Here is a 19,068-nt window from a genome sequence, read left to right as displayed (position 1 = left end):
ATCAACAAAGACAAAATGCAAGGTGAAGGTAAGAAGTTGAAGCCAGTAAGGTATGGAACTTTCAGGATGCTTGAGAAAATTGGTGAAAATGCATTTCGCCTTGATTTTCTAGCATACATGCACATCTATTCAGTTATTAATTTAGAAATCTTGAGACTATTTGAACCTTCATTGATTGAAGATCCTGAAGAGCAGTTGCCTTCTATTGATGATCTATTGCCTGAATATCTTAATGAATTGTAGGAAGATACAATTCTAGACACGAAGGTAAGGGAAACGTGTAGAGGGAATGTCGAGTACCTCATGATTGGGCTCAAAGGTTCAAAACCAAGTAGTGCAAGATGGATAGAAATTGGACAAGTGAGGAATTTATACCGTCACTTGATTGCTTAAAAATCCAACTTTTGGTGGTCTAAAATCTTTTTCAGAGGGAAGGCCATGATCTAAATTGGATCCTAGAACACTCTCTATGTCTTTATGAATTCTTAAAAATTATGCCATAGTTTCAAAGTCTTATATAGGTCAATCTTATCAGAGATATCCTCGTGACAATGGTAATTTGTGATCAGTGCGGAGCAACGAGGACCCTTGGTCAGGCGCGCAAACTTTTGGCCCATGGTAATGTGCACTGGCACAAATTGGAAAAACTGAAGGTTAGTTTGAGAAACGAGGGCAGTTTCTGATATGCGATTAGTGACATAGTAGGGAAAACCCCTCAAAGAAGGCTAAGCCTCGAGTGCCAAGACCCAAAAATGTTATGAAATGTAGAAAAGTAATTAATTTGATTCTGACAAAGCGGGATTCCACAAAACTTGCAGGATATCAGAAAGGATCGAGGCGGTAAGCAGTTTCAATCTAGTACCCCTAGATGCCACACATTGATTGCCATGCATTTGGTGGAAGAGAGATAAAACCGCTCACATTGTACGGGTAATCGTCATGTTACTTATCCGCTCGATATGAGTGATGACCATTGGATCTGGAGGCATAGATTGAAAGAGGAGGCGTGATCCGATGGTTGACCATATTCGATAAGGTAAATAGGTAGAGTTATATAAGATTTGAAGTCCGATATGGATGATGCATTGGCGGAGATTCATATTTCACGGGCAATCTTGGAGCAAATGGAAATAATGGTCGTTCAAACATTTCAAGTGAACCTCACACACTCATCCGTTACAAAATAGGTGGCCACCTCCCTGTGAGGTATTATACAATGATGATAACACAGAACAGAGGAACTTAGACGGACAGAGGTAGGGAAACTAGATAGCCGAGAAGCAGAAACGAGCAGTCAGGAAGTCAATGGCTTTAAAGCCACGAACTGACAAGGGTAGAAAAGGCAAGAAAAAAAGTAGGAAAGAGAGTTATTTAAAAGCAGAGAGAAGAAACCGAGCCGACCTACAAGAGAAAAGGTAGCATAGATCCAGGCAGAGCTAGAGAGAGTTAGAGAGTCTATGAACTCAAGAGAATGCTTGAGAGGTTCAAGCGAACTCCTCTGTATATGCCTGTCATAAATGAGTCTCACATTGGGCTCATACTACTGTGACCAATAGAGGTCGAGTTTCAGTAAGTAGAGTCTGTGTACTCCAGAGACTTGGGGGATCCAAGTAAATCTTGGTTATTCATATCTGTTGTGTGAGACTCAAATTGAGCTCAATATTGTAAAATATCTACTTTTGAAAACATAATAGAGAGGCCACCACTGAAGGCTGGACCGAGAGACGTAGCCCAGGAGTATTGGGTGAACTCCTTATTAAACTTATTGTGTTTTCCTATTATGTTTTCTCTAAGCTGCTTTAGTTTCTGTGTATTTCACAATATTATCGATCTGTTGCATAAAATAACATAGGCACATCCATGCACATGAGTTTGTAATAACTTCATTGTTTGTCTTACCATTATAGCACGATTTAATTAAATATCACATTCAGAGTAATTGAAAGGTTCAAATGGATGTCAAACTGCCGATTGCGATAGAGTTATGAACCCAATGGACTTACTAAAAATAGTTTATTAAATATCACATCTGCTACAGGGTGATATGTTAATATCGGTGATATTGAATGTTGTGATTGTTGGATTCTCACTACGTTGCAATTGTGGGATTAAAGCCATGATGTGGCGTGTGGGGAACTCTATTAATGTTGACTTTCATAAAGTTGCGATTTTGTGAGTCTTATGAAATTATGAGTGCGATAAAGTGGTGGACCCAATGAGTTTATCAAAACATTTTAATATAATATCTCATTCGGTAGGGGAAATCGGCAATCGGCTATGTTATGTGAATGACTTGTAAAAGACCTCTGAAAGTTGCAATTGCGATTGAGGTAGTGATGCAGCATGTGGGACCTCGTGTGGCTATAGCCTCTCTTATAATGTGATTTCCGTAAAAAGGCTAAGTTATAATTGATTGAATATTAAAAAATGACCCCCCCAATATATTTTAATATAACACCTCATGCATAAGTCAGTCCCTCCACCAATGAATGGGTCGATTCATTTATTGGAAAAACTCATATATCTATACATGTTGAAACACTTAACTTGAGGTAGGGGATTCAAACATCGATTAAAGAGAGAAGAAGTCACAGTTCACAGCTCGTGAACTTAAAGGAATAGAGGAAGCTAAAGATCGAGTGGGAAGGAAGAAAGTCGAAGGACCAACATGGAAAAAGGAAGCCGAAGGACAAGAAACTCTATTGATTGGGTTAATCTTTGAAAGGCGAGAACCTGTAATGAATTAATCGAGTACATAATGCAACGTGAAGAATAGTTCTATGAAGGGAGGAGTAGCCAGCACCAGCAATGAGGCATTTGTGATTTTGTTTCTTGGAAGTAAGATATCGCGATAGTAAGAACAGTGAGAAGAGGTCACTCATGAAACAATTACCAAAATAGTAAGAACAAAGGGTTGAGAACAGAGAATTGTGTTCGTGTAGAAATTGAGGGCTTAGCACAACTTATCCAAGATATCATGTTGAAAAGCATGAGTAGATCTTGGAGACATTGTTGGAGATCATGATGGCTATTTAAAATCATCATGAGGTAAGTTTGCAGACTGTGTTGGACAATATGAAGAATTGTGAAGACTCCTTCATATGAAGACATGTTGTCATTGATGTAGCAATGAAGTTGTAAATTGACAGAATTTAGTGAAGAAGGTTTTGGGAGTAGAGAATTACTATCAAACATATCTAGACAAAATATAGGAGTGGGATGGAGCCGAGAGAGTTTGTGTCCTAGAGGTTGGAGCCTCGAACAATCCAATGTTGGTGCCTTGACAAGATAGGGTCGAATCCCTTGAGGTTGGTGCCTCAGAATTTGAAGGATTTGTGTCCTTGGAGTTGGTGCTCCTAAATCCAAGGTTGGTGCCTTGACAAGATAGGGTTGGTGCCCTAGAGGTTAGAGCCTCACAAAAGACCAAGTTGGTTCTTAGCAATGAGTTGGAGCCCTATATATGTTATACCTGATTTATTGTAAACATTACATTTATAAAAACATTTATTTCTATTGCTCATTTTGTGTTCTAAATATAATTGATTTATCTCGTAAAAGTAACAATTGAAAAGAAATATTGATTCACCCCCTCTTAGTATTTCCAACAATACTTCTGTTTTCTTAATTACTTGAACTAGCCACAAAATCACCAAGGAAAGGAGTTCTCCACCCAACCAATGAGTATGATATCCACTACCTAGAACAATTATCTGATTAGTGACCATTAAGAAGTCATTTACAAGACTCTTCTTGATCCCTAGAAGTTCATAGTCTCGTATTCAACTAAGAACATGGGCTAAAATTTTGGATTGTACTCACCAACCATGTCAAGAATGCTTTAGTCGGTAGCCTCCTACCTCCCTCAATAATGACCTTTCTAAGGATTACAAGCTTGCAAATTTATTCTCGTCCCTTGGAGCTCCTCCAACTAGGTACTAAGTTCACAAGGTTGCCTCAGTGTTTTATTCCCTCTCACCCTCTCAGATCCCTTTTCCCAACTGAGGATATTTGTCTCTATGGAGTGAAATAACTATGTTTTAACTCTTTGGTAAGTGAAACTCTCATTTAGCACTTTCTCCAGTAATTTTATGGCTAAATATAATTAATATTATTTATCCCACAATTTTATCAAGTAATTTGTAGTCAAAAAAATATTTACACCTTTTAGTGACAAATTACCTACCATTTAAATGATAATTGGTAAACATATTCTTAGGGTGGTTTAAGCAAATTTGCTTAAAAAAAAATATTTCCACTAGAAACACAAGATAACTAAAAATTTTAAGTTATATAGTGAACATAAGATTTACCAAAACTCCATTTGGAGAAAAACCAAAGAGAAAGAGATTAATATATTTTTATTACAACAATTCTAGAAAACATTACAATTCACTTGGTTACTTCTTCTTTTTCATCCACTCCCTTTTAGTTACGCTTCTTTCAAAAATAATATTCATTAGAATACTATAAACAAATTAAACTAAATAACATTCATTAGAATACTATAAACAAATTAATCTAACTAACATTCATTAGAATACTATAAACAAATTAATCTAATTAACTTAATTAAGTAGATAAGAAGAAACATTGAGTTTTCATGAGATCGAAAGACAAAAAAAAATAAATCTTTAGAATTATATGCTTCTAAATAGGAAAAAAAAAATTAAAAAATCATTGGAATAAGAGAAGAATAACATGGGAAAAATCATGGAGCGTGAGCCTAAAAATGCTTAAAGTTTTACTTTTATGTAATTTGACAAAGTCAAAATGAGACATTACAACATATCTTCCATTGTAGAATGTGGACTAAGTCAAAATGCTTAAAATGAGAGGAGATAATAAGACATTAAAATATATCTTCTATTTGGAATGTTAACAATGTCAAAATGTTTAACATGAAACCAGATGATAATAAGAAATGACATGGGAAAAAACAAGAGTATGAAAATCGAGAGTCTAAAAATGCTTAAAGTTTTACTTTCATGTAATTTGACAAAGTCAAAATGGGACATTATAACATATCTTCCATTCTAGGATGTCGACAAAGTCAAAATGTTTGACAAGACAGGAGATAATAAGACATTACAACATATCTTCTATTTGGAATGTTGACAAAGTGAAAATGAGCAATTACAACATATCTTCCATTCTAGGATGTTGAAAAAGTCAAAATGCTTATGTTTGACAAGACAGGAGATAATAAGACATTACAACATATCTTCTATTTGGAATGTTGACAAAGTGAAAATGAGCAATTACAACATATCTTCCATTCTAGGATGTTGACAAAGTCAAAATGCTTAACATGAGAACAATAATAAGACATTACAACATAATTAACTTAGGTAAGTAGATAAGAAGAAACATTGACTTTGACATTACAACATAATTAACTTAAGTAAGTAGATAAGAAGAAACATTGACTTTTCATGAGATCGGAAGAAAAACAAAATTCTTTGGGATTCTATGCTTCTAGATAGGCAAAAAAAAATAAAAAATCATTTGAATAAGATAAGAATGACATGGGAAAAACCATGGAGTGTCAAAATCTAGAGTCTAAAAATGGTTAAAGTTTTACTTTTATGTAATTTGACAAAGTCAAAATGGGACATTACAACATATCTTCCATTCTAGGATGTGGACGAAGTCAAAATGTTTAACATTACAACATATCTTCTATTTTGGAATGTTGACAATGTCAAAATGTTTAACATGAAAGGAGATGACAAGACATTACAATATCTCTTCCATTCCAAGCTCAAAGCGACAATGAATTAAGTTCCATATTATTTTTTATTTTTTTTCAATTAAAATTATCCTATTGACATTTACTATTCATAGTTAATTACCAATCTTCAATTATTGTTTAATTTCTTTTAAGTTTTTCACAATGGCAACTAATTTCTCTATTATTTTTTTTTCTTGTCTAATTATTTTAGGTGTAGGGCATTTTGGCTATTCCAAACTTGGTCCAAAATCTAAAAAACAATGTTTTATTCCCTATACGCTACTTTTCCTTGTGATAAAAGCATGTACACGTGGGTCAACATATATCCAACCCACGTAAATATGTTAAAAAAATTAAAATAAATAAAATAAATTTCCTTAATTTCAGGTGGAGTTCTCACCTCCTATTGCCTGTGGGTCAACTATTTCTCAACAGAAAAAACTAACTTGGAGAGGTATAAATAAACCTCCATGGGGCATTATCCCCACTACATAGCTTATAAGTTTAAGCTATGTAGTGGGGCATTATCCCCACTACATAGCTTATAAGTTTAAGATATGTAGTGGGGATAATACCCCACTAATTTTTAAATTTGTATATGATTAAAATTACATTTTAAGCAATAAAAAATCTAAATCTAATAACGTTAAAAAATAAAAATAAAAAAATCTAGTACCTATCTTATAAACTGGATTTGTTGCTTTTCGTGATGGGCAAAGTGTCTACTCGGGACTTTGGAAATTCTAAAACAGTTTTATATTTTTAAATATTATATTTTGAAATGGCATTGTTTAAGGATGTAACAAAATTGTTCTCGAAGTTTGATTGGTGTAACCAAAATTTAAAAAAAAGGCTCAAATTTGTTATAATCTTCACCAAATTTGTGAGCTATTTTGTAGGTTTTTAAACTACTCTTTTTTGAAATTATAAAAATATCTTAACTAAATAAAATAAAAAATATTTTGACCAGATCATTATATTATAAATAAAAAATATCTTGACCAGATCATTATTTTATAATATATATTTAATTGGTTGAACCAAATCTTAAATGATGTAATTAATGTGAAAAAGATTATTATTTACATTATATCACAAAATTCATACTATTTACATTGGTAAAACGGAGTTTGAACCCAAAAAATAGAAATTATAAAATATATTCATATTATACACATGTACTGCCCAACCATTCTAAAAACTCTCTTGTCATTACTCTTCGTATTCTCTCTCTCCTCGATTGATTTCTCTCTGCTGTTGAAGTGGTTTTAACGAAGAATGGAAAATGTTGAACAGCTTGAACTCGAGCATAAACTGTTTGAAGCAGGGAGGAGGCTAGAAATTCCACCGACATCGAAGGATGAGCTACTTGAAGCTTTAGAGAAAGTTGAGTCCTGCCTGCTCTTGGTAAAACAAGCACCTTCCGTATCAACTCTCGAAGCAATGTTCCCTTCACATGTTTCTCTGGTAGCTCCATACCTTATGAGGCACCCTGACAAAGATGTAATGCTGTTGGTCATCAGTTGCTTCACCCAAATCGCCAGAATAACGGCGCCTGACGAACCATACAAGGAAGAAGAGATGAAAGGGATATTTAAACTCATTGTGGGAAGTTTTAAGGAACTGGAGGAGGCTAACAGTTCATCCTTTAAAAGAAGGTTTGTAATTCTCAAAACCGTTGGAGAGATCAAGTTGTGGACAGTTATGCTGGACCTTGAATTAGACCACCTGGTCCTTGATATGTTCAAACATTTGCTTTCTGCTGTTTCTCAGAATAATTTCTCTAATGATGTGTATGACTCCATGAAAACGATTATGTCTGGGGTTTTGGATGAAAGCGATGATATATCGGAGGAACTTTTGTCTGTTTTACTCATCAACTTGAGAAAAGGAATGAGGGATTCTTCACCGGCTGCGCATTCGTTATGCTTGGATGTCGTCGCATGTTGTGCTGAAAAGCTAGGGCCGTATTTTACAGCAAAAATTTCATCCAATCAGGAAAATATTTGCAGTTGTGTACATGGGTACAACGAAATTGTTTATGATATCTGCAGGGAAGGAAATCAGGAGATTAATGCTACACAATATACAACTGCGAGTCCAGAGGCTATATTGCAACCAGGAAGCGGTAATGCAGAGCCAGTTGCAACTTCTGTGAATAATCCAAACCAAGTTTCAAGCTCTGAATTGATTAGGGCTGAAAAAATGAGTAAGAAGAGGAAAAAAGAAGCTGAGAAAAAGCCGGTAAGTTCCAATGCGCCTAGACAACAGCGGGCGATAAAACAATCACGCGTCAGAGAAAGCCCTACCCGATGGTAGACAGCGAAGATAAGGGTTACAGTGGTGTAGGTTTAACAGAAGGCAAAGTTGGCGAACCGAAGAATAATCTTTCAGTGCCGAATCCCTCAAACCCTAACAGGCCGCCCAGGAGGAAGAACATTTCGGAAACGGAGAAGACTGTAGAAGCATTCGGAGAAGATGAGAAGTTCGTTGGACGAAAGATAAAGGTGTGGTGGCCTTCGGATAAGGAGTTCTATGAGGGGGTTGTTGAATCGTATGACCCCAAGTCGAAGAGGCACACCATATTATATTTCGATGGTGATCGTGAAAAACTTCAACTTTGGAAACAGCGCTGGGAGTTTATTGACCACGTAACTCGTCTAGAATGTAAGTGATAAGTAATGCCCTTCTCCATGATTTACTATGCTTAAACTAATTTCCTTCTCTCTGGATGGATTGTTTAGTTAATGTTCATAGCGTGTTTAATATATTTGCTTTATTCTGACATTCTTATGTTTCACTCCGTATATTTCACCAATCAGAACGATGATCGTAGGATTTATCCATTGCTTCTGTTGCAGAGAACGATGGATGGATATTTGTCTCGAAAGCTCATGCAAATATTTATAAAAGTTCGTTTCTGTTTTGCCAACTCAAAAGGCTTAACGACTGGATTCAAAACATGAGCAAGGATCAGCTTTTAATTAGCAGCTTAGATTGTTGAATGCTTGGATTACCTGTTAAACGAATGTGAGAGTGCTTTGAAACATTTCAATGGTCTGTAAGGCTTCATTTATGTGCATTATTGGACATTATCTTGTTTTGGACCAAATTTAAGGTAGTATTCTCTACCCTGTTTCTGTTGGCATATAATTGAAGTGTTAATGTGGAATTTAATTGAACTACCGTTATGATGTTGAGTTAGAGAGGTGGATGTTATTAAATGATGACATTTATATTTATATGTGTTAAATTATGGTATGTTTTATTGTTAGAGCAGTTTACTTCTTTCCTTTTTATTAGTTGCATATTATCAATCACATATACATTAAGTAAAGCACAGATAGAACATTAAACCATCAACACAAAACAAATCAATACAAGAGACACAATATGTGGCGGCTAGCCATGGACAAACCCTAATTGATGGAAACCTTTGATCAAATCTTCTTTTATCTTCAATAGTTTAGCAGAGAGAAATAGTACAAAATGAGAATTTTGTAATTTTATATTAGCAGCAACAAACCCTAGATTAGCAAAGTCAAACTTTGTCAAAATTGACCTCCAATAAGCTTGGTCAATTTCCGGTCAACTAGCCCTAGAACAGCCTAAAGAAACAGCCCTTGAATAGCCCCAAAAACATAGTCAAACTGTTGTGGACTGAAGTCAACTTGCTCCCCAAAACTAGGGTAGTCAACACTGGCCAAACCTGTGGATGGATTGCTTTGATTTTTGTGCCAAAATCTGCGGCCTGCTTAGGAGAAGTAGCGACACCAAAACTGCACCCTTGATGAGTCAATTCTTGGTCAACCCAAGTCAAAGAGACCTTTAGCAACTTTTGCATCCTCCTTTTAGTGTCCTCCTTGCCCTAATGTGTCCTCCTTCTTCCCACATGTGAGTTGCTCCTTATATAACCCAAAGCTAAAGAACAAGAGAGAAGAATGAGTGAGATGAGATGATGAGAAAATGAATCAACCTTTCTTGTATTTGTATGATTCACTCGACATGTGTGCCACACATTTAACTCTTGGCTCACCTTGACAATTTGTGAAGTAAATACAAATAAATTCATATCTCCATAAATACTTGTCGAAATCAAATGATCTTTAGATCAATCCTACACCTCTCGACAAGAGGAATTTAGGAAAAATATCAGCCGCCATAAATTATGTTACCCACATGTAGTTTGGCCCTATTTACCAATTTTAGCACTCCCTCTCAACTAGGAAGAACTCCATCTGCAATCCCCCTCACCATTGCTTCTATCCCAACCAACAAATGCACTGCCCTGCATTGCTCAAACCTGCTCTACTCTTCTTTGCTCGAACTATGAATAAGAAGAAATGATCAAGGATGTATCATAACATCCTCCACTCACCTGAAGTCAGTCTCAGAGTGTCATACCACTCTCACTGATCCTAGATCAGTATCATTGATCCCATATCAATGGAGGTCATCTTAGGATAGCAAGTATGGTAGATACAATGATGCGTCCATCGATAGTAATATGGTCCCTAACCCCATTTCCCTGCTCATTCATTAGATGAGAGGTACTTCCCATGACTTCGAGACTACATGGGTAGGATGCCTTGAGAGGAGAACTAATCATCCTGTCCATAGGAGAACGAATCATCTTGTCCAACAGTCACCACAAGAGAACTAATCATCCTGTTCCACAGTCGCCATAGAGAACTAATCATCCTGACCCACAGGAAAAGTAATCATCCTATTCCACAGTCGCCACAGAGAACTAATCATCATGTCCGACAGGAGAACTAATCATCCTATCCTGCAATCGCCGCAAGGTGTCAAAGGGGAAGGTTGAACCTTTTTCCTTGTACATAGTGCACCACTAAGGGATGGTGAGTCACCCTCTGGTCGCATGTCACTCCAGGAAGTACCCCGTGCCCCCCTAGAGCTCCTAAAGCTCAATACATCATACTCGATCCTCATAACAGGATCTCTGAATGACACCAAGTCATTCTTGGAAAGTCAGTAATTTGAACTTTCCTAGGGGCTTCATCAAAATGTGAGCGACCTCTTCATTTGTATTGATATGTTGGAGCCCATTGCTCCTCGCTGCACCATATCCCAAATATAGTGGTACGTAATATCGATATGCTTGGAGCGATCTTGAAATACGGGATTTTCTGATAAAAAAATCCCGCTCTGGTTGTCCCACGGGATCATAGTGGTATCCAATGTAAACATCTCACTGAAGAGCTTTCACAACGAGATCGCCTCACAAGAGGCCATACTGGTAGCAATATACTTTGCCTTGGCAGTGCTCAAAGCCATCGATTTTTGCTTCCTGCTCATCCAGGATATCGAAGCAGATCCCAAAGACAAACAACACTCAGAAGTGCTCTTTCCGTACACCACACTGCCTACCCAATCAACATCGGTATATCCATGTAGTCTCACATCTCTCATAGTGTATCTCAACCCATGAGTGATTGTGCCACAAAGATATCTCAATAGATTCTTGGCACCAATCCAATGTGAGTGGTGAAGCTCAACCATATGTTGAGTCAATATGTTGACCGCAAAACATATATTGAGACAAGACTTCACCAAGAACATCAATGCTCCAATGAGTTGACGATACTCGGTATCATTTTTTAAAACGGGTCTGGCAGCACTACCACTTAACTTCTTGAAGTCAAGATCCATCAGGGTAGTCATGGGCTTGCAGTCCACCATACCGAATCTCTCCAATATCTTCACCACATATTTTCCTTCAGATAGGAAAATGTCCCCTGGCTTCTGCGAGACTTCTAGTCCTAGGAAATAGTGCATCAGTCCTAGGTCGTTCATCTCAAATTCACAATCCAACTCCCTCTTACATTTCTGAATGAGAGGGTTTGCACCAGTTAGAAAGACATCGTCAATGTACCACACCAGTATGAGAGGATTGTCATCATCAACCTTATAGTGAAGGTTAGGGTCGGCTTCATTCCTAGTGAATCCCAGCTTCATCAAGTAGCTATCAATCCTCTCATACCATGCTCGGGGTGCTTGCTTCAACCCATAGAGGGCCTTCCTCAACCGACACACATGAGATTCTCGATCATGAATCTCAAATCCTTCAGGTTGCTCCACATAGACCTCCTCTTTGATCGAAAGATGCAAGAACGTGGTCTTGACATCCATCTAACGTAGGTTCCATCCTTGCGAAGCAGAAAGGGCTATGATCGAGCAGATGGAAGTATATCGGGCAACAGGTGAAAATATCTTGTCATATTCTATACCTTCTTTTTGAGAGAAGCCACTAGCGACAAAACAAGCCTTATACTTTTCCACACTTCCATTAACTACATGCTTTATCTTGTAAAGCCATTTCGAAGTGACAACTGCTTTGTCCTAGGGTCTGGGGACCACATCCCAGATATCGATTTTCATGATGGACTCATATTCCTCAGTCATAGCATCCTTCCATACTTGATGTTTGATAGCTTCTGCGAATGACAAAGGCTCATTTTGGATGAGTGTCCTCATGATGGTCAAGTATCCCTGATACTTGGACGACTTCTTACTTTCCTGGAAGGTTCCCTTAGGTGCAACATGCCCTTTAACATCATCAAGCATCCCCCTAAGCCATGAAGGCCTCTTCCTTGAAGAGGAGGCTCTTGTAGAGGGGGATCAATAGAATCCATTGCTTCTTCCACATCAGGCGTCATCTCATCTTTCTTTTCCTTTGGTTCCCTGGTGTCAGTTTCGTTGGATCCCCTTTCAGTAGGAAGATTGTTAATTTTGCTAAGATCCATATCTTCATCAAAGGTGACATCATGGCTAATCTCGATTTCCCTTTGACCAGCCACAGATTTTATAGGCCTTAGTGTTTTCACTATAGCCCATGAAGATTCCTTTCTTTCGAGATGCACCCAATTTATTCCTTTTCTCCTTCAACACATGAAAATATACCAGACTTCCAAAAATTCTAAAATGAGATACATCAGGTTTCTTAGTAGTGAACATCTGTTAATTTTTGGTATGTTCCATGCTTAGAGCAATTTATTTCAATTTTCATTGTTAGCTCAATATCTTTTCCAGATTAGCAATCACATCAGCATTAAAGTAAACTGCAAATAGAACATAAAAATAAATCGCAAAAGACAAGCCAAGACAAGAGGACACACGATGTGGCACTAGCTAGGAACAAATCCCAATGTGGGGAAACCCTTGATCAATTCTTCTTATATGTTCTTTAATAGTTCAGCACAGAGAGAGAGAGAGATAGTATGTTTACAACAAAATTCAACACTTTGACTTATCTAGATAAGAGCATTGTTCGTCTCTAAGAAGATCATACCTAAGATGAGTTGAAGACATGCTAGTTCAACTCATTCTCCAAGGTGACTCCTTCACCTATCGTTTTGCTACGTTTCGTCATCATGTTGCGCCTCACCGCGCTATACCATGTTGCACCCATCATCACTATGCTACATCTCATGATGCTTCATTAATCGTCATTGTCCCCATCATTTTACTGCATTATGTGCCATTGTTGCACCATGTTTCATACCGACCTTTGTGCTGGTTGCACCTTGCTTGCTTGGTATCCCTAGCATGTTTGTTATCCTTAGCATGCTTGTTGTCCTTAGCATGCTTGTTGTTGCATTCTAGTTGTCCCATGCATGCTAGATGTAACATTGCATGCTTGGTGTATTTGCTGTTAAGTACCATACACCTGTCGTAATGTTAGTTAGTTGTCCTTTGTATGCTTCTCTCCTTCGGACATGGATGCTCTCATGGTTCCCAGTCGTTCTGGAACCTCCGGCTCTTCCCAGCAATTCCGCCAGTTCCTAGTAGTTCCAGTTGGTCCGGTTATTCCTGGCAGTTCCGGTAGTTCTCTGCAGTTTTAGCAGTTCTGGCATTTGTTGGCTAGTTGAATTGTTTATGAATTAAACATTCAAGTACCACATTAATTGTCGACCAGGGAAAGTCTTTTTATTTCAAAGGCTACTACGTACTGTATGTACTTAAAGTCTAAAAGCATCGAAAGCTGTAGTATACGTAATTCTTACGCTATGTCATTACAGTACTTGTTAAGATGAAAGCAATTAATTAAAACTACGAATCTGGAAAGCAAAATAATGGATGCTCTGTTGGCAGAGGATCAGGACCCTATCCTCCAGATGGGGACGTTCAGCACCTGCCCCTGTAATCAGAATTACTAATGCACACTGCACTCTCATTCACTGGTGAGAAATAAACTTAAATGATCAATGAAACAGAGTACTAGCAAAACAAAGAATACCAGAGGTAATGCTATCAAATCCAAACAGAGTACCAGAAAGAAATTACTGCACACTTACACACTTGACAGGAAAGTAAATGGGTGAATCTTGTGAGGAAGGTGGGCCCAGTCCCTCTCACAAGATTCCCCAGGAAAACAAAGACGGGATTAAGTGCTCAACACAGTTTTATATTCATCTGCCAAAAAGATTAAATACAGTAGAGTTCAGACTTGCTGATGTTCTCAGAATCTCAATTACGGACTGACCATAGACACCGACTAACTCCCTTTTCATGTAGATGTCTCCTCTTTATAGAGGAGACATCTATTACAATAGAGTATTACAGCCTATTCAGTTAACCCGTCTTGTCAAAAATAAGCAATTCAGAGTGCTGTTACAACAGTATGATAATACATTCTTTTCTTGAGCTTTAGCTGTTACACGGCGGGTAACTGACTTTGACTGTCTTCTCGGGATCTTCATATTCCTTCACCATTTCCCCATGCTGTTCATGCTGACTGTGTTCTTCTTTCTTTAGACTTCCGCTTGATTATGCCACGTCAAGATTCTCTAGATAGCTGCCATCTGTTGTTCGTGGCTGTTACAAAATAGCTTGCTTTAGGTAATTGCTGTTGCTGACTGTAGCAACTACGGAGTTGCTGCTTCTGGTGTTGCAGCAACTGCGTAGTTGTTGTTTCTGGTGTTGCAGCAACTGCGTAGTTGCTGTTTTTGGTGTTACAGCAACTATACATTATAACTCCTGCAAGCTTAAGACAATTATTTGACAATTTAGTCAGCGTTTCCAAGGATAAGTATAAAGATATTCACGAATATGAAATAAACAATTAAACATAGATATGCGGAAGGTTACTTCATACCTTGGGGTTAATATGTCATTATAAAATAAAAGCTTTCAACTTATGACTGCAAAAGGGTAATTATACGGCAAAAGATAAGGTCAAAAATAGGTCAATTGTGAGTCCCAACATCCCCCCCAACTGAAGAGATTGCATGTCCCCATGCAATGTCTACTCTGAGTCTGAGTCGGAGAACTGGGACGAACAATGGAGATTACTAAGACAATAGCTGTAGGGAGTAACATCAAACTTGTCTCTGAAACCACAAACAGTTCGTATATGTTTCCATACTGCTGCCTCTTCTCTGTTAGAAAGTCCAAACTGACCCTTATACTGATCACCCGGCAACCATAAAAGTGGGAACTTGAATTTGTATCCCATCCAGTTCTCAGCACAACGTTGCACGCATTCAACATACCGAGGTACCCTTGATAATGCTACTTGCAGATTTGATGGGTTATACGGGTGATATTCTTTTCTTTCTGCGGGGCAGTTATCCCAAAATAGTTTATTTGCTTTCACAGCCAATGATGCTTTGGTTTTTACATACTGCTGACAGTCTGTTAGGACCTCTGTTCGCAGTCTCATAACATGATCCTTCATATCATCATTGTCTATCATTTTTAAGTGTTGCAAAATGAAAGTGGCAGCGTTCTGTGGTTCAGCCCGAATCCACAAAAGGCAATTCTGTTCGTTTTGGAGGCCTGAGACATAGGCATTTTGCCAGGTAAGCTGATTCGCCAAAAAGGAAATGAAAGCTCTCAATTGTATGTCACCTACTACAGGTGTCATGTTCATGTTTCTTTCTTCAGACACAACCTCATTATGGAGGTATAATTCACATAGCAGGTTTTGGTCGCTTTTGGGCGCCTCTGCAAAAGTCTTCATAAACTGATCTGCTGTGACCACTTGATGAGGCCTCCCCTCCTTGATGGCCTTCAGCTGAATAAATGCAAGCCTTTCCCTTAAGAATGTGGCATAGTTGAAGGAGGGTTTCCTTGTGGCGAGCATCCTTTGGCATAACTCAAACATCAGGGACATCCTGTGTTTCAGTTCCTTAATTTCTTTATACTGGGCCCTGCACTGTTCCAGTGCTTCCCAGTTCCTATAGGCATGGTCAAACCAGGTCCCTTTCTGTTGTTCAAATGCTTTGCCTTGAGACTGATGATATTCTCTCCACCATATGCGTTTCAATTCCAGAAAACTTTCTGTTTCTACACATGCATCACTAACAGTGGGAAGCTCTGTTTGCATACAGGCATCAACCAGAATCATCTGTTCTGTTGAAGTGGGCTGGGATGATCCAACATCTTTCTCTTCATCTTTAACCAGAGCTTCTTCCTCCTGTTGGGCTAATTCATTGTTCTCCAGATTGATTTTGGTGGTCCGGGGTGAATCTGTCTCTTTTTCTTCTTCTGCTCCTTGCTTCTTGCTAGGTGAATTCAATTCTTCCTTATTCCCTTCTGAAACTGTTTGCTCTTCTTCCATAGTAGTCTGGGTAGGCCGGGGTGAATCTGTATCTTCTTCTTCTTCCATAATAGTCTGGGTAGGCCGGGGTGAATCTGTATCTTCTTCTTCCTTTTCTTCCTGCATAGCATCGGGAAGCTCCTTTGTGTGTTCCTGTGCAGCCTCTGAGGAACTTACTGGTTCTTGTGTGTCAGTAAGTTCTTGATCTTGTGCAGCTTCAGGTGGACTTACTGGTTCTTGTGTGTCAGTAAGTTCCTGGTCTTGGTCTTGCATGTTCTCTGGATGACCTGTTGGTTCTTGTGTATCAACAGGTCTTACCGACTGCATTTCTTCTAAGGATCCTGTTGGTTCTTGTGTAACAACATGCTTCTCTGTCTGCACTTCCTCTGAAACAGGTTCTTCTGTCTACACATCCTCTGAAGCTCCTGTTGGTTCTTGTGTATCAACAGGGCTTTCTGACTGTACCTTTTCTGAAGCTCCTGTTGGTTCTTGTGTGTCAACAGGGCTTGCTGACTGCGCTTTTTCTACAGATCCTGTTGGTTCTTGTGTAGCAACAGGTCTTTCTGTCTCGGCAGAGAATTGTGAAATTTTTACTTCAGCATCAACAGACTCCTTTGTTTCATTTTCAGCCTCAGGGGCTTCCTCTATTGGTTCTTGCACTAACCTATACCCTGCCTGAGCATATATCTCACCACAACTTGTACACAGATATTCGATATCTTTGCTTTTCTTTGCTGCCGAGGCTGCTCTTGCTAAAACATGCAGGTTGAATTCTTCTTGATATGCTTCCCTGATCCTTATTATCTCTTCCTGGTAATCCTAAATCTGAGCTTTCAAAAACTCAATTTCTTCTTGCAGGGCGGGTATAGTAGGTTGATCCTGTCAGACAGTAGATTCCAGTGGAGGCAGAGGTTCTGCTACGTCAATTTGATCAATATTTCCCATAGGTGGTTCTTGTGTGTCACCTGGGGTAGTGGCTGGTTCTTGTGTTGCAGCCACTTGCTCACTATCATTCTGGGTGTCGGCAGCTGGTTCTTGTGTATCAGCTGTCTTAAGATATGATGCCACGAAGCTATGAACGCTCTGCATCTCAGCCTCTGTGGGTGAGGGAGAAGGGTTTCGATAAGTGGCTGCAGTGCGGGGTTTTAAGGCAATGGATGGTGGGCTGGAGGAATCATGGGATCCAACTACTGCCGATTTTCGTTTTGGTAAAAAGGTAGGGAATTGAGGTGTTTTTCTCTTCCTGCTGGCTCTTGAGGTCGGAACAGTAGTCGGGGTGGTGGGTGCTTTGGTTGAAACCCTCGTTCTTCTTCTTTTTACTGGGGTTTTCTTTGCCTGCTGCATTTTTCGTTTAAGCTGCGTAATTGGGATATTATCGTCGGAATCATCAGTAGAGATACTGAGTATGGGGGCGGGAGAATTGGTTCTTTTGGGAGACACAGTTAATTCCGCTGCTTCTTGTTCATTTTCTGTAACATGCAGAGGTGTTTGCTGGGGTTGTTCGGGAATATGCTCTGTCTGCTGAGGGTTTTCCGAAGGGGTTTCCTCAGGGGTGTCGTCCGTTTGTTGAGGAGGCTCCTGGTCTCGCTGAGGTGTATCCTCAGCTTCACGAGGAGTCTCCTCTTCTTGATGAGGACTACCCTGCACAGGCTGTGGAATTCTTTCCTCCGGATGGGGATTAATGGGGGGTGGAGGGATGTTCAGAGGAAGAGCTCTGTTAATCAGCAGTTGGATTAGGCAATGGTGTTTTAGGGAGAGGGCTAGATTCTTCGCTTTCATAGCATATCGTGCCATATTTTTAAGACAACCCAGCAAATAATATGGCATGTTCAATAATTGACCATTTCTTAAGTGATTTAACAGAACGAAGTCGTGCTGGTAGATTACCTGGTAACGACCTTCGCATGTTAGATACTGCTTGACGAATTCAGCGACTCTTGGCCATGGTTGAGGTAACGACCGCAATGCTACACCTCTGCCCTTGGTTTCTACTTCCTCGCCCGGACGGAGAAAGTCTTGCTGCGCGTTCAGAATCAAGTGCTTCCTGCTGAACCACCTTGTACCAGTGGCTGGGAGTCCGGTGACTTCGGCTATGAATTCTTCCGTAACCGGAACTTGAATTCCTTGGATGACAGAGAATCCTTCTGTCAAATTGCATGTGAATTCCAGGACTTGCTGCTCATCAAAGTCTGGAAGTCTCCTGAAATATTCTATCCATCCAGCTTGCAGGAAAATTTGGTAAATTTCCGGAAAGAGCTCCAGAACTGCGTCGTGCCTGGTTCATGAGTGATAAGGGTTCCTCCCATGGCTGTTATCTCGGTAAATCTTCAGAATTCGGGGCCGAGCTACCGATTTCAACTCAGAGTATACATCACAAATGGTAACATGCTGTAGTTTTTACATACAACCGGGAGAATTAAGGGTGGCAGTGGTTGGCGTGGTTAACCATTATGGAAATTGCTTTGGTAACCCCCCCCCTTCCTACGTGTGAATGATATGATTGGGAAATGCAATCATTTGATGGACCTATCAACCTTTTTCCGCTTATCTATTATTTAATGCTTATTCATAAACGTGCGTACCTTCGTCCTTTACCTTTTTGGATCGCTGCGTCAAAAAGTCTTTTCTCGTCTGCTGTCAAATTATAATCATTACCACGGATCTGAAAGCACGGGAATATGGGTGATTTATAATGATAATGACGGGGAGTGACGGTGAGGTACTGTAATCATCACAAAAGGTGGTATATTTCGTGTGGAAAGGATATTTCGGA

General features: G+C 39.1%; 1 protein-coding gene across 1 annotated transcript; it reads left to right on the top strand.

Moving 5' to 3' along the window:
• Positions 1 to 7,009: 7,009 nt before the first annotated feature.
• LOC149197156 (sister chromatid cohesion protein PDS5 homolog D-like) lies at positions 7,010 to 17,977 on the top strand. The gene is made up of 4 exons (XM_089408580.1): positions 7,010 to 7,975; positions 8,113 to 8,398; positions 16,607 to 16,852; positions 17,778 to 17,977. The coding sequence occupies exons 1-4, from the start codon at positions 7,010 to 7,012 to the stop codon at positions 17,975 to 17,977; spliced, it is 1,698 nt and encodes a 565-aa protein (XP_089264706.1).
• Positions 17,978 to 19,068: the final 1,091 nt, after the last annotated feature.

Source organism: Pinus tabuliformis, chromosome 2_2 (genome assembly GCF_031772625.1).
Source record: "Pinus tabuliformis cultivar Carrire ecotype Pingquan chromosome 2_2, CPIR1, whole genome shotgun sequence".
NCBI classification, from domain to species: domain Eukaryota; kingdom Viridiplantae; phylum Streptophyta; class Pinopsida; order Pinales; family Pinaceae; genus Pinus; species Pinus tabuliformis.
The sequence above is the reverse complement of the archived record's forward strand: the minus strand, read 5'-3'. Positions and strand labels throughout refer to the sequence as shown.

Excerpts from the sequence above, each read along its gene's own strand:
- LOC149197156 (XM_089408580.1), top strand. The coding sequence starts at position 7,010 with ATGGAAAATGTTGAACAGCTTGAACTCGAGCATAAACTGTTTGAAGCA. Across the intron at positions 7,976-8,112 it reads AAGAAGCTGAGAAAAAGCCG|AATAATCTTTCAGTGCCGAA; the intron begins GTAAGTTCCAAT and ends GGCGAACCGAAG. Across the intron at positions 16,853-17,777 it reads TGGTTCTTGTGTAGCAACAG|AGGTGTTTGCTGGGGTTGTT; the intron begins GTCTTTCTGTCT and ends TGTAACATGCAG.